Below are 12,687 nucleotides of genomic sequence, written 5' to 3'. Positions count from 1 at the left end.
CCAAAGTTTGCCAAGAAAACATTCCCCACAACATTACACCACCTCCACTATGAGAAAGTGTACAAGTGTTCCTAATAAAGTGTGTGTGTGTGTGTGTGTGTGTGTGTGTGTGTGTGTGTGTGTGTGTGTGTGTGTGTGTGTGTGTGTGTGTGTGTGTGTGTGTGTGTGTGTGTGTGTGTGTGTGTGTGTGTGCACGTATGTGTGTGCTTCTTGACAAAAATCATTGTCGAGTGCACTACTGGTAAGGAGTGCGCACACGAGGTGCGCAATGAGAAAACATCGCGAGATCTCAAAGACCGGAACGTCTTGTGCGTAAGTTTTGTGCGTGTCAGATCTGGAAGAAAGAAAAATGTCGCTTACGAGGTGAGTGGGTGGCCTGACTTTATTTATGTTTTACACAGTATAACGATTGTGATCAGACATTAATGTTGATATAATTTGATGCTATTACACGTGATTACCACCGTCGATAAATAAACTAGGGGATCACAGTAGTGCTTTAAATTCGGTGTTTCGTGAGCAGCTATGCTAGCTAACACACCCGGCCTAGCTAACTATAGCAAGCTAAGCTAGCCCCAGCTAGAGAGCTACACAACAGTCGTCAGTAGCTCGTTACACCGGCTTTTTGTATATGTTACCTAGCTAGCAAAGTAGATTAACGGTGTCAAATTTAATCCCGTCGCTAACACTAATGTAGGTTATCTTCTTTACATTCGGGACGTTCGTAGCCGTGGTAGTTAGCTAGCTAGCTAGCCTAGCTGCCTAGCTAAGATTTGGAAACATAGGGCAGTCACATTTCAACACGTTCTCATTGCGATGAACTAGGGAGAGTTCACTCTTGCTAGCTACAATAATAGTGATGCCTGTGTCTTCGCCTGCAGCTTTCTACCGGCGCCCACCCAGCTGTCTCAGGACCAGTTGGAGTCGGAGGAACGGGCCAGAGCCCAGAGGTCCCACTCCACTGCCCTGATATCATCCCGCAGAGAACCCCCTCCCTACGGCTACAGGAAGAGCTGGGTTCCCCGCGCCCTTGAGGTACTGGAATTCATAACACAATACACAGTACAGTACAATTCTGTCCTAACTGCAACTAGTGCTACAAAGAAGTGTAAATAAAGTATTTGTGGTGCAATGCATATGACTGAGTGTGTCTGTAAATAGTTGTAACATTGTGTCTCCTTGTCAAATACTTTATCAGAAGCGTGCTTGAATTATAAATTGTCAGCAGGTAAATAACAAAAGTCAAATGTATGAGTGAAGCCCTATCTACTGGCTTCTGCTGTAGCCTGCTCCTCGTCCTCTGATAGTTGTCCCGTTGTGTCATAGGACTTTGGAGATGGAGGAGCCTTCCCTGAGATACACGTGGCCCAGTTCCCCCTGGAGATGGGCAGGAAGAAGAAGAGCTCCAACTCCCTGGCTGTGCAGGTGGACGCAGAGGGCAAGATCAAATACGACGCCATCGCCCGACAAGGCCAAGGGAAAGACAAGGTATGGCCATTTCCAAATGTATTCTATCTCAGTTTAGCAATTAATAACACACATCACCACATTGTGTCTCTGTGGTGCAAGGGAAATTATTTGTCTTATCAAATGGCAGAAATGACTACGGTCTATACATTCTGAGATGAGTCTTAGAGGGTAGGTGCAACTATCAATGAAAGGCATGGCGTTGGTGTTTCTGCGCTCTCATCTATGTCTCCCCATGCAGGTGATCTTCAGCAAGTACACAGACCTGCTTCCCAAGGAAGTGTTGAATGATGAAGCCCCAGAGCTGCAGAAGCCCGACGAGGAGGCTGTCAAAGAAGTAAGACAGCTTCGACTATTACTGTGCCCTACACCACACCTCAAATCGCAACCTGAATGAATGAATCATAGTAGACATTTTAAAATGCATATAAAGTTGGAAGTCCAACCGGGTGACATCAACACAATATGATCCCCTGGCTTACTGTATATCCACTGTGTTCTAGGTTGATGACTGATGACATTGATGCATGTTTCTCTTGTATGTGTGTAGCTGACAGAGAAGACACGTGCTGCACTGGATAAGCAGGTGTCCCAGAAGATTGCCGCCGCGATGCCTGTGAGAGCAGCTGACAAACAGGCCCCAGCACAGTACATCAGGTACGGCTGCTGATTGGTCAAATGAATGGTATTTTAGTAACACTTAATCAATGATGGCTCATTGGTTATTTTGGTAGACACTTTTATTCTGAATGAGCTGTTTAAAAAAAAAAAAAAAAAAAAAAAAAACAATAGAGCTGTTCAAATGTTTGTGCATGTATTCCCTGCACAGTGCCCATGACAACTGTAGAAACCATATGTTTTATTTAGGGATGTTTGCTCTGAATGTGTGCTACATGAATAAGGCTCACTGATGCTTCTACCTCCCATCTCTCTCCCCAGGTACACCCCATCACAGCAAGGAGTAGCCTTCAACTCTGGCGCCAAGCAGAGAGTCATCCGCATGGTGGAGATGCAGAAGGATCCCATGGAGCCCCCACGCTTTAAGTAAGTAACGTTCTTCACTAACCTCCGTCTCAGTGATTTAATATACTTAATTGATAGAGAAGATATTTGTGTAAAAAAAAAAAAAAATGAAATGGCAAAGACTACTGTATTTTATGAATGTTGATATTTCAGGATCAATAAGAAGATTCCTCGGGGTCCCCCCTCCCCTCCTGCTCCAGTTATGCACTCCCCAAGCAGAAAGGTAAGATCAATTATCCTTGTATCACTAAACTGTTGTTTAAAACATTCTGTTTCAATCACTGACATGTTAAATAAAATGATGGGATACTTTTTGTGTTGTTTCTTTTAAATGTAATCCTCCTATTGGTGTGGAAATGTTGAGCAAAGATATGACTAACTTCTCCTCTTTGTCCTTCCAGATGACAGTCAAGGAACAGCAAGAGTGGAAGATTCCTCCCTGCATTTCAAACTGGAAGAACGCTAAGGTACCACAACAGTAGTCCCGAGCTCTCTGGACATGCGTAGGGAATCAATTGGAGATGTTTGTTTGGCTGTAACCTGTCTCCTCTCCTCTCTTAGGGCTACACAATCCCGCTGGACAAGCGCCTGGCTGCGGACGGAAGGGGATTGCAGACAGTTCACATCAATGAGAACTTTGCCAAACTGGCCGAGGCGCTCTACATCGCAGATAGAAAGGTGTGTGTCTGTGGGGGTGTCTGTCTGTGTGGGTGTGTCTGTGCTGTGGATATGAGCACCCTATCCTCTCCAAGCCTCTAGTCATTCTCTTCTCTCTCTTCTAGGCAAGTCTTCATGTAACTATTTTCAAGCATGGTACATGAAAGAGAGGGGCACCTGTATACACCTCCACTGTATTAGGGTTACTACACATTTGAATGCTTAGAAGTGTGAAACCTCTCTCTATTCACTTATTTACAAGCAGCTATTCAGTGTGGTCTTGACTGACTGACTGACTGACTGACTGACTGACTGACTGACTTGACAATGCCCAGGCATACAGAGGATCCCAGTCTAAAGAGGTGTGTGTGTTGATGTGTGCAGGCCAGAGAGGCGGTGGAGATGCGAGCCCAGGTGGAGAAGAAGATGGCCCAGAAAGAGAAGGAGAAGAAGGAGGAGAAGCTCAGAGAGCTCGCTCAGATGGCCCGTGACCGCAGAGCAGGGATCAAAGGTCATGGCGGGGATAAAGGTGGGTCTGCCACCTCTTCAGGAATGTTTGTCCCATACTATATCCAGAACAGAACAACACATGCTTTATAAACACACGTTGTGTGTGGTTTTCTTTGGTTGTCCTCAACTCGTGCAGGAAAACAATTAGTTTGACACACTGGCAAACTGTGTTATGACAGACACATTGTGCATGCAATAATGCATTGTCTCTGACAAATCATTGAAAAAAATTACGTTGAATTAAAATACCAGTGATGTTTTAATAATATATAGATGCCACTCAGGACAGAAGTCCTGCATTGGGCATGTCTCTCTAGTGCTCTCTGTGTAGAGAGGAGTAGGCTGGCTTGGCTGTCAGTCCTGTTTACATGTGAGTGAGCAACCTGCTAACCCCCTTTCCACTTTCTCTCGATCTCTCTTCTCCCCCCTCCTCTCTCGCTGTCGTGTCCTCCCTCTCCTCCCCGTCTCTCTCTCTCCCTTCCGTCCCTCCCTCCCTCTCTCTCCCTGGCAGGTGTTGAGGACGGTGAGGCCAGGGAGCGTGATGAGATCCGCCATGACAGGAGGAAAGAGAGACAGCACGACAGAAACATCTCCAGAGCCGCCCCCGATAAGAGGTACATGCATTTTTAACACTCAGACACACGCACACAGACATACACATGGACACACACTTTTTTTTTTTACACATACTCTTTCACACATACACACACACACTCATCCCTGCTGGGTCATTTGTGGGTCCAGCAGTAACGCTGAACTCACACAGTTGGCCCCAGCACCACACCACTGCTACCACTCCTCCCAAACCCACTGCGCTACACTCGGTCTCTGGTTTATCAGCTCTTTCCCCCCTCTCCCCTGATGTTATTCTAAAACTGGTCACATCCAAGCAGGCAACCACCTGCCCTCTCGATCCTATCCCCTCCCCCTTTCTCCAGTCCATTTCCAAAGACCTCCTTCCGCTCCTTACTACCATAATCAATTCCTCTCTATCCACTCCGCTCTTCCACCTCGGCTGGCCACCTGGCACCGCCGCCTCTACATGGATGCAGCAGTCATGCTATTCGGTCACAGCTTTTCGCTGTCCTGGCGCCCTGCTGGTGGAACGACCTTCCCACTGCTGTCATGACTGCAGAGTCACTACCTGTCTTCCGCCGTAGACTGAAGACTCACTCAAATCTTCTAGCATTGTGACTGCCAATGGCCCATGGTCCTAGCATAGATTTGTTTTTCTTATGAAGGCTGATGTATAGATGATTCACTTACAACAATTTGTCCATTTGTCTAAAGTAAGTCGCTTTGGATAAAGGCGTCTGCTGAATGTCTGAAATGTAAATGTAACCACCCAAGCACAGGCTCTTCTCTGCCCACTCCCCCGACTGCAGTGTCTCAGAGAGGGGTGATACTGTGGTGCTCCTGTGTGTGTGTGTGTGTGTGTGTGTGTGTGTGTGTGTGTGTGTGTGTGTGTGTGTGTGTGTGACCCTGCCTCTGCAGTGGCGCCATCAGATGATGTAATGATGTCATCTGTCCTCCAGGGGGAGAGCCTGGGAGGCGTCATTACAACGACAGCCCTGACTGCCGGGTGAAATGGGCCTCATTAACTACTATGGCTGCTGGCCCGCAGCATGTACTTAACCTTGTAATAGTTTTCACCACAAAGTAATTACACTGTCTGCACATTTGTAATGATTTTTGAAAATGATTAGCACTTTGCGGGAAAGCGATGTGTGGAGTCTTGTAGAAACCCACACTGTTCTCTCTCTCTTCTATAACCTTCTGCCTTCACTGGTCAGCAGTTTTTTTCGGGGGGGAAGCTGCTGTGCTGTCTCCAGATTATACCAATAGTAGTTGTTGTGCTTTGAGGGGCAATTTCCAGATTGAGCCTAGTCCTGGATTAAATCAGTCTGTGCACAGTGATGTGTGTGTGAGAGAGAATGTGTTGTGTGGATCATGTGTCCTTCCTCTCTAACCATGTGGTGTCGCCCCCCCCCCCCTCCTCGGTCAGGTCGAAGCTGCAGAGGGACCAGGACAGAGACATCAGTGAGCTCTACGCCCTGGGACAGCCCAACCCCAGAACTTCCAGCGAGGCCCAGTATGACCAGAGGCTCTTCAACCAGTCCAAGGTGAAACCCAACACACTACTGCTACACTGTCAGGCCTGAGGACTTATAGAATGCTAGTCCTTGGCCAACATTAGTTCCACACATTATCCTGCACTTAGGACCATAGCATGCTAGGCCTGCTAGCCCTTGTCCAAACAGTCATCCCCCTTTTTTTTTTAGATGGTAGATGTCTGATATAACCTGTGTTTCCTTGTAGTGTTTTTTGTAGTCCCAGACAGAGGTGTAACCTTTGCTCCCCCCTTCAGGGTATGGACAGCGGTTTCGCGGGTGGTGAGGACGAGATGTACAACGTCTACGACCAGTCCTTCAGGGGCACCAGTAACATTGCCCAGAACATCTACAGGCCCACCAAGGGTTCTGACAAGGACGTTTACGGAGATGACCTGGACACACTCATGCACAGCAGCAGGTACAACATCCAGGGGTGCCTTGTCCTTCTCTCTTGACGGTAGACCACAGGGTTGTACTGTGCTAATACATACTTTTTAATCTGTTATATCTATTCCTTGATGTTCGATAGCTCTGCGTCACTGAAGGGTGGGCTTCTGTATTTTGTGTTCAGATATCACGATATATAAAACAATATTTAAAAAAAAAAATCTGATTTAATTGTACTTTTCACAGCTCACAATACATAGAAAGATACATATTGGAACATATCCTCACACTCTCTCTGTCCGCTCTCTTCCACCCAGGTTTGTTCCTGACAGGGAGTTCTCCGGTACTGACCACGGTCCTCGCAGAGACGGCCCGGTGCAGTTTGAGGAGGACCCCTTCGGTCTGGACAAGTTCTTGGAGGAGGCTAAGCAGCACGGAGGCTCCAAACGCCCGTCCACCAGCAGGAGCTCCAAGGACTACGACCATGACAAGAAACGCAGGAAGGAGTGAGGCCGAGATCCTCTCGTCTGGGCAAGGGTCGGCAGGGTTGCGTTCAGTAGACATACAATGGATGGAAAAAGTTTTTTTTTTATATATATATGTCTTGAGTCGCCTCCAGAACTTGTCTAACAAGAATGCTAATTTTCACTTTCATTTTGAAAGCTTTGTTTTCTTTTTCTTTTTCTTTTTGTGCCTACTGAACACAATCTGAGCATGTGGGTAGGTAGGTAGGTAGGTGGGTAGGTTGTGGAGGATGATTCACCTCTCTGGAACAATGCAAAGTTACTTCTGTTGTGTTGTATCGCTGAACCCCCAGGATACTAGCAGGGATTTTTTTCCTCTGTGTTGATTTGATTACCTTTTGCTTTATACCCCACCATTGTCTTCACACATGGGGAATAATCTTCTGAATGTGAAGTGTGTTTTTAGGACGCCCCCCCCCCCCCTAGTCGTCTCTGTAACCAGTATTATGACCCATTTGATATGATGTATAGCATTCCCTGTGATTCAGTTTGAATTCCCTAGGTCCTGTGTGATATGACATCTTCAGAATACCTATAAAACCTCTGTTACTGGTGAGACATTGTAAACCAACTATATTTCTTGTACAGTACTACCGCCGAATAAATTTCATATTATGCAATGAAGTTGTCTCTGTTTCCTGCGGTTCCAATTATGCAAATGAAAAAATATGATATTCCCACTGCTCTAAAGGAACCACAGGTCTGATTTCACATTGATATGCTCTCTTAAAAAATGAAACTAATTCAGTGCATTCATCAGGTGCATTTTCCCCAACTCAACTCAACGGGAGTTCCTCTATTGTAATTGTTTTGTTTTGTACACCACCATTTTCCCTAGATTGGATCACATCCTGAATAATGTATCCCAATTTACATAGATGATTAAATACCCAAAGTGGATTCACAGAACCCATCAATTACAAAGCATTACCAGTGACATTATCACAAAAATATGCTTTGAGATTTATGTGTCGATTAAAACAAAACTCGTTCCATTCATTACAATTATTAATGATTTATGTAGTGTGACAGTTTTATTCTAAAGCAACATCCAGGCCTTAGAAGCTAATCAACACAACATTACACAGTCGAGCAATCTTCGGAACCTCAGAATTATGCCATATCCCTCACTCATGCTTGAACGTGCTGTGGTGGCTGATTTATGAATTTGATTTTATATTTTTTTATATTTGTCATTCCACATGAGTTCAGCCTCATGGACATGCTGCTAGTGTGTTAAATGCCAGCTAATCGTCATAATCTTGAGAAATGTAGTTTTAAGATGACAGATTGTGTTTGAACTGTAATTATGTATTGAACGGCCATGAGCCTAGTTTCAAGTATGACGTGCTATTGCAGCTCAAGTTTTCTCAAGGCTCTGCGAAACACTCTCCCACAAGATAGCATTGGGAAGTACAGCTACACTGGTGGACACTGGCAGTTGGCTTCGCACTCTCAGACAAAGATCGTCTTCTGTTCACTATATTGTACCTTTCCTTCAAGGGTCTTATCAACTGGAGCGGGGCGGTGTTAGAGCTCCAGTTGAGGACTTAGGAGAGCTGCGACTCTCATTCTTCATGTATTTAGCTGATGCGTCTTGGGATGAAGCAAATGGAACTTCACTCACAGTTTTAGACTCTTTATTTGGTTAAAAGATTCATTTTTATCTTCTTAGAATCGTAGTTTTATCAATGCTGTAGAGCAATTATAGGATGTAGCCCTTTTGAAGACCAAGAGCCTGATGATCTGTCTGAACTGTTTTGCAGTAAGGGATGAACATGAGATAGAACATGACACTCATCACCATTTACACTGTATCTTAGTCCCTCTCATCATCTTTGTTTTCCCTTTAGGGTTACCTTCCATGTTGTTTTATTCCCTCTCTAAAACATATTATAGTAAACTATACCTGCTACCACACCCATAGTGAATCAAATCTGGAGAAGTTGGCCCCTGAAGTGTTGGCCTTGATACAGTGATAGACTGGCCTGAACACAGCAGGACCAGAGTGTGTAGATGACTATAACATCCTTGACAGGCTGCCAAGTGTAGGTGGCAGACTGTTCTCTTCGGCTGGTTTATTAGAGGCTACACGCCGACCCGCCTGATAGCCGTTTTCACACTTTCCATTGTGCCTCACAGGGCTTTATTCCTGTTTCAAGTCACGCCTTTTACATTTCCAGCGGAATTCATTTTCTCCCTCAGTGAGAGGTCGGTCGAACGAAGGCGGCTGGCTCTGTGTTTATTTACTGGCTTTATTGGATAAGAGGAAGAGTGTGTCAGCTTGTACCTGCAGCCCCCCACAGGGCACAGGGGAACATCAAAGTGTGACTCCTTCATAGCAAAGTGGTGTTTTATTTTGCACTGACCTTTATCGTGTGGAGAGAGTTGAGTCAGTGATTGTCATCCAATACCCTCACAGCAAGAGATGCTTCTCAGGCAGAGGTAAACTGCTGGGAGTGCTGGAGGAGAGTGGTGGCGTGAGAAAATCAATCCACACAGCATGTCAAATCAATTAAGTCAGCTGTTTCCGGTCCATTGTACTGTAAGGACTGCATCTTGGTGGTCGGTAGTGGCACACACGTCTGGTGTGTTATTATGGCCGACTTTTAATACAGGGTGCCTTTATTGAGAGTTTATGGGTCTGTTTGACGTACAGCATGACTGACATTTTACTCGATTTGTATTGATGTACTGGATGATGACATCATAGGCACCAGGCTCAGGTGCATTTGATTGGACAACCTCTTTAACAGGGACAGGAGAAACACCACTCAAAGTATGATGCTTTCGTCTACAGTTTCAATTTAGGTTTAAAGCATATCACAGGCTGTTCTTTCCCATTCGTATTTGAGCTTCAGCCCATTGTTAGGACTTTGAGATGTATTTAATTTTCAGGGACAGGTTGATAATGGTCCTCCTCCACACTAGACTAGTCTGTTGTTTGGGTTGTTGCACAGTGGAAGATGAATGAGTTTCTTATTTATGAGGGTAAAAAGAAAATTGGTTGTTTTGCTAGCTTTTGTGTGGCTTTGAGCACAAACAGCAAACACATTGTGCAGGGCCATAATGGAATCCTCAAACTGTAGACACAAACCGTGATTGATAGGTTCTTATCTTGGTTCCAATGAGAACAACAACCAAAAGACAAACAATATTGAGTTGTCTGGCAAAATTTTCACTGTTACATTTCAAGGACGGTTTCAGTTATTTACGATGTGTTTTTGTGATATTTTCCTTTTCTCTCTGTGGTAGGAAAGCAATGAGGTTCTGTGATACATTTGTTTTGGCTCAATGCTACTTTTGATCTGTCTGGCCAAACACATTTGTTTTTCTTAACAATACTAGGAGATAGCTGCACTTATCGATCAAGTTGTTCAAGACCTTCTTGTACTCTTGGATGTAGTTTGTCTGAGTATGCACATCAATCACGTACATTCTGATTCAATCTGTAAATGTATGATGCTCACAGATTGTTATTCAGTCCTCTGTGACATTATCACGGTAGTTTAATATTTCCCTGCCATTCAATTTTTAACCTACCATATTGATAATATAATAATTTATGCCATTTAGCTAACACTTTTATGAAAAGCAACTTACATTGCAGTGAATGCATACATTTTTCAGTATATATGGTCCCAACGGGAAATGAACCCACAACCTAAGCGTTGTTAGTGCCATGCTCTACCAACTGAGCCACAGTGAATCATCATTGCTGCCTGGTCAGCAACATTCACTCATTACTAAACCACTAGTCTAGCCTGAAGTCTGGGTTTGAATGTCTGAGCAGTTGGGTAGCTGTGGCTAGCCTGTAAATCCTGGAGAGCTAGGGAGAGACTCCTCAGGAGCAGTGGCTCCCAGTCCCTTGGTACTAAATAATCCATTACAAGGAGAGGGTTTAGACAGGCATAAAACTCTCTAATGGTTGTGTCAGTCAGAGACCCGCTGCCCCCACCCCCACAGTGACTGACTAGACCATGGCTGGCCTGGAATTCAATGTTTGCAGACTGACAGCTCTGGGATTTGCTGTGAGGCGTGATTGAGTGACATCTCGGCCAATGTCTTCATCTAATAAGAGACCAGCTGTGCTCACAGGGTATAGTAATAGTGTAGGTGATTGTTCTTGTTTCATTTTTGATGATCATGATGATGATGATGAACAAGCTGACAGCCAATAAACATGTAATCAAACCGAACTCATTGCACACTAGCTGGACTTTTCAAGTAACAACAATCGTCAAACCTCATACTTTGACCAGCTATGGTTCAGATCATGTGTGTGATTTGTATTGCTTAGGTTTGTAAATAAATGGATGTCCAAGCATTGAACATAGTCATTTATCAGTTAGCTTCTTGATAGGCTAGAGGAAATGTTGCCTCTTGATAGGCTGTCTGATGATTATAACTAAGGAGAGATTGATATCCCTGATGATGATTTATTAGATGACATCAAAGCTGGCGGGAATCACTACAAAGGCTGGGGATTTATCATCTGAATGGTATGATACTGAATGATAATCACAGAAACAAATACAGTACATCATCAATTACAGGTTAGCTTGTCAGCCAAGACACACAATAATTAAGTTGTTGTCCCGACAGTATATACAATATATTGAGCAATGAGTTGAATAATCGTAGGGATAAAGCTGTGATAGATCTCTTACCTTAAAAAGAGACTCATGTATAATAACAACCATAGCTATCAATGTACTGTATCTCTGCATTTGCATAGAGTACATACCTGTATGAGTCGATGATGTAGACACCAGATAGCTGCTAGGATTTCACCACAGGCAAAACGTAGCTGTTTGTAGTTGCAATAGTAACAGTCTACTCTGTCTTTCATCATATCAGAAAAATATATCATACAACAACACAGATTTGTCTGAAAACAGTCAATTGACTAAAACAGGTGTATTGCCCTTATTTGTGATCGATTTCCATTCATCTTCATCAATATAATGTTTACTCGGTATAGTGAAAATCTGTTCAGAATCGATTCCAATCAGAGCCCAAGCTCTACACAGTATATAGAGATTAAGATCCCTCTCCTCCTCCTCCTCCTCCTCCTCCTCCCACTTAACCCACTCCTTGAACCTATTAAACCTGGAGTCTTCTCTCTTCTCTCCATCAAGTTAGGAAGAGCTTAACTGCCTGTATGCATTGGCAAATGCAGTTTGGATAATTCATTGCCACACTGTGAAGGGTATAACCTTGAGAAAGGACACACAGCTTCCATCAAAGATTGATTGGAGAATCAATTGGTTTGATGATATCAGCAATGTCTTAATCTCAAATCTCTGTGAAATTGTCTGTATAAGAGTTGTGTTATGTTAGTTAGACTATTGCCATCGTACATTAGAATGTAGCAACTGGAATCAAACCAAAGACTGTATATTTGTGATACTGTATGATATGAGGATCCTCTCTACAATTTAACTGGACCAACAGTGCCACCTAGAAGGAGAGGAGAAGATATATACACACAGGGTCTTATTTAATTCAACCAAGTAATAATTCTGGGATAAATCAAATATGATACATTCGGTTTTAAAAACACGTGCACACACACACACGCACACACGCACACACACACACACACACACACACACACACACACACACACACACACTATTGAATAATACCTAATTTTTTAATTAATACTTAATTGAATAATTATTCACCTCAATGTTGTTGTAGCATGCAGTGTATTATTTGAATGGTTTGAGTCCCTGTTAAGCAGACATACTGTACAGACACACATGTTCCAGAACATGTAGACAGGAAACCTGGAGGACCTGAAGGGCGATATCAGAGGACAGGACTTGACTACAGGAAAAGGCTCTATTGTTATGCATTCTTTCAGTGGCATTGCATCGATCAGAAGTGTTCTCCTTTCTGTGTTCCAGAATGTCTTGGCAATTGTATGTGCCTTAATGACATATAGCTAGCAAAACCAGAAATGAATGAGTGTACCGTTAATCGGTTATATCTTTTTG

At 43.8% G+C, this 12,687-nt stretch overlaps 1 protein-coding gene across 1 annotated transcript; it reads left to right on the top strand.

The window, feature by feature from the left end:
• Nucleotides 1–333: 333 nt before the first annotated feature.
• snw1 (SNW domain containing 1) lies at nucleotides 334–7,302 on the top strand. The gene is made up of 14 exons (XM_083688518.1): nucleotides 334–363; nucleotides 882–1,035; nucleotides 1,327–1,488; nucleotides 1,709–1,804; nucleotides 2,018–2,124; nucleotides 2,407–2,511; nucleotides 2,644–2,713; nucleotides 2,892–2,957; nucleotides 3,052–3,168; nucleotides 3,532–3,676; nucleotides 4,169–4,271; nucleotides 5,663–5,780; nucleotides 6,026–6,189; nucleotides 6,476–7,302. The coding sequence occupies exons 1-14, from the start codon at nucleotides 350–352 to the stop codon at nucleotides 6,666–6,668; spliced, it is 1,614 nt and encodes a 537-aa protein (XP_083544644.1). The 5' UTR covers nucleotides 334–349; the 3' UTR covers nucleotides 6,669–7,302.
• Nucleotides 7,303–12,687: the final 5,385 nt, after the last annotated feature.

This window comes from Argentina silus (assembly GCF_951799395.1).
Source record: "Argentina silus genome assembly, chromosome: 17".
Lineage (NCBI taxonomy): Eukaryota > Metazoa > Chordata > Actinopteri > Argentiniformes > Argentinidae > Argentina > Argentina silus.
This window is presented reverse-complemented; position numbering and strand designations above follow the sequence as displayed.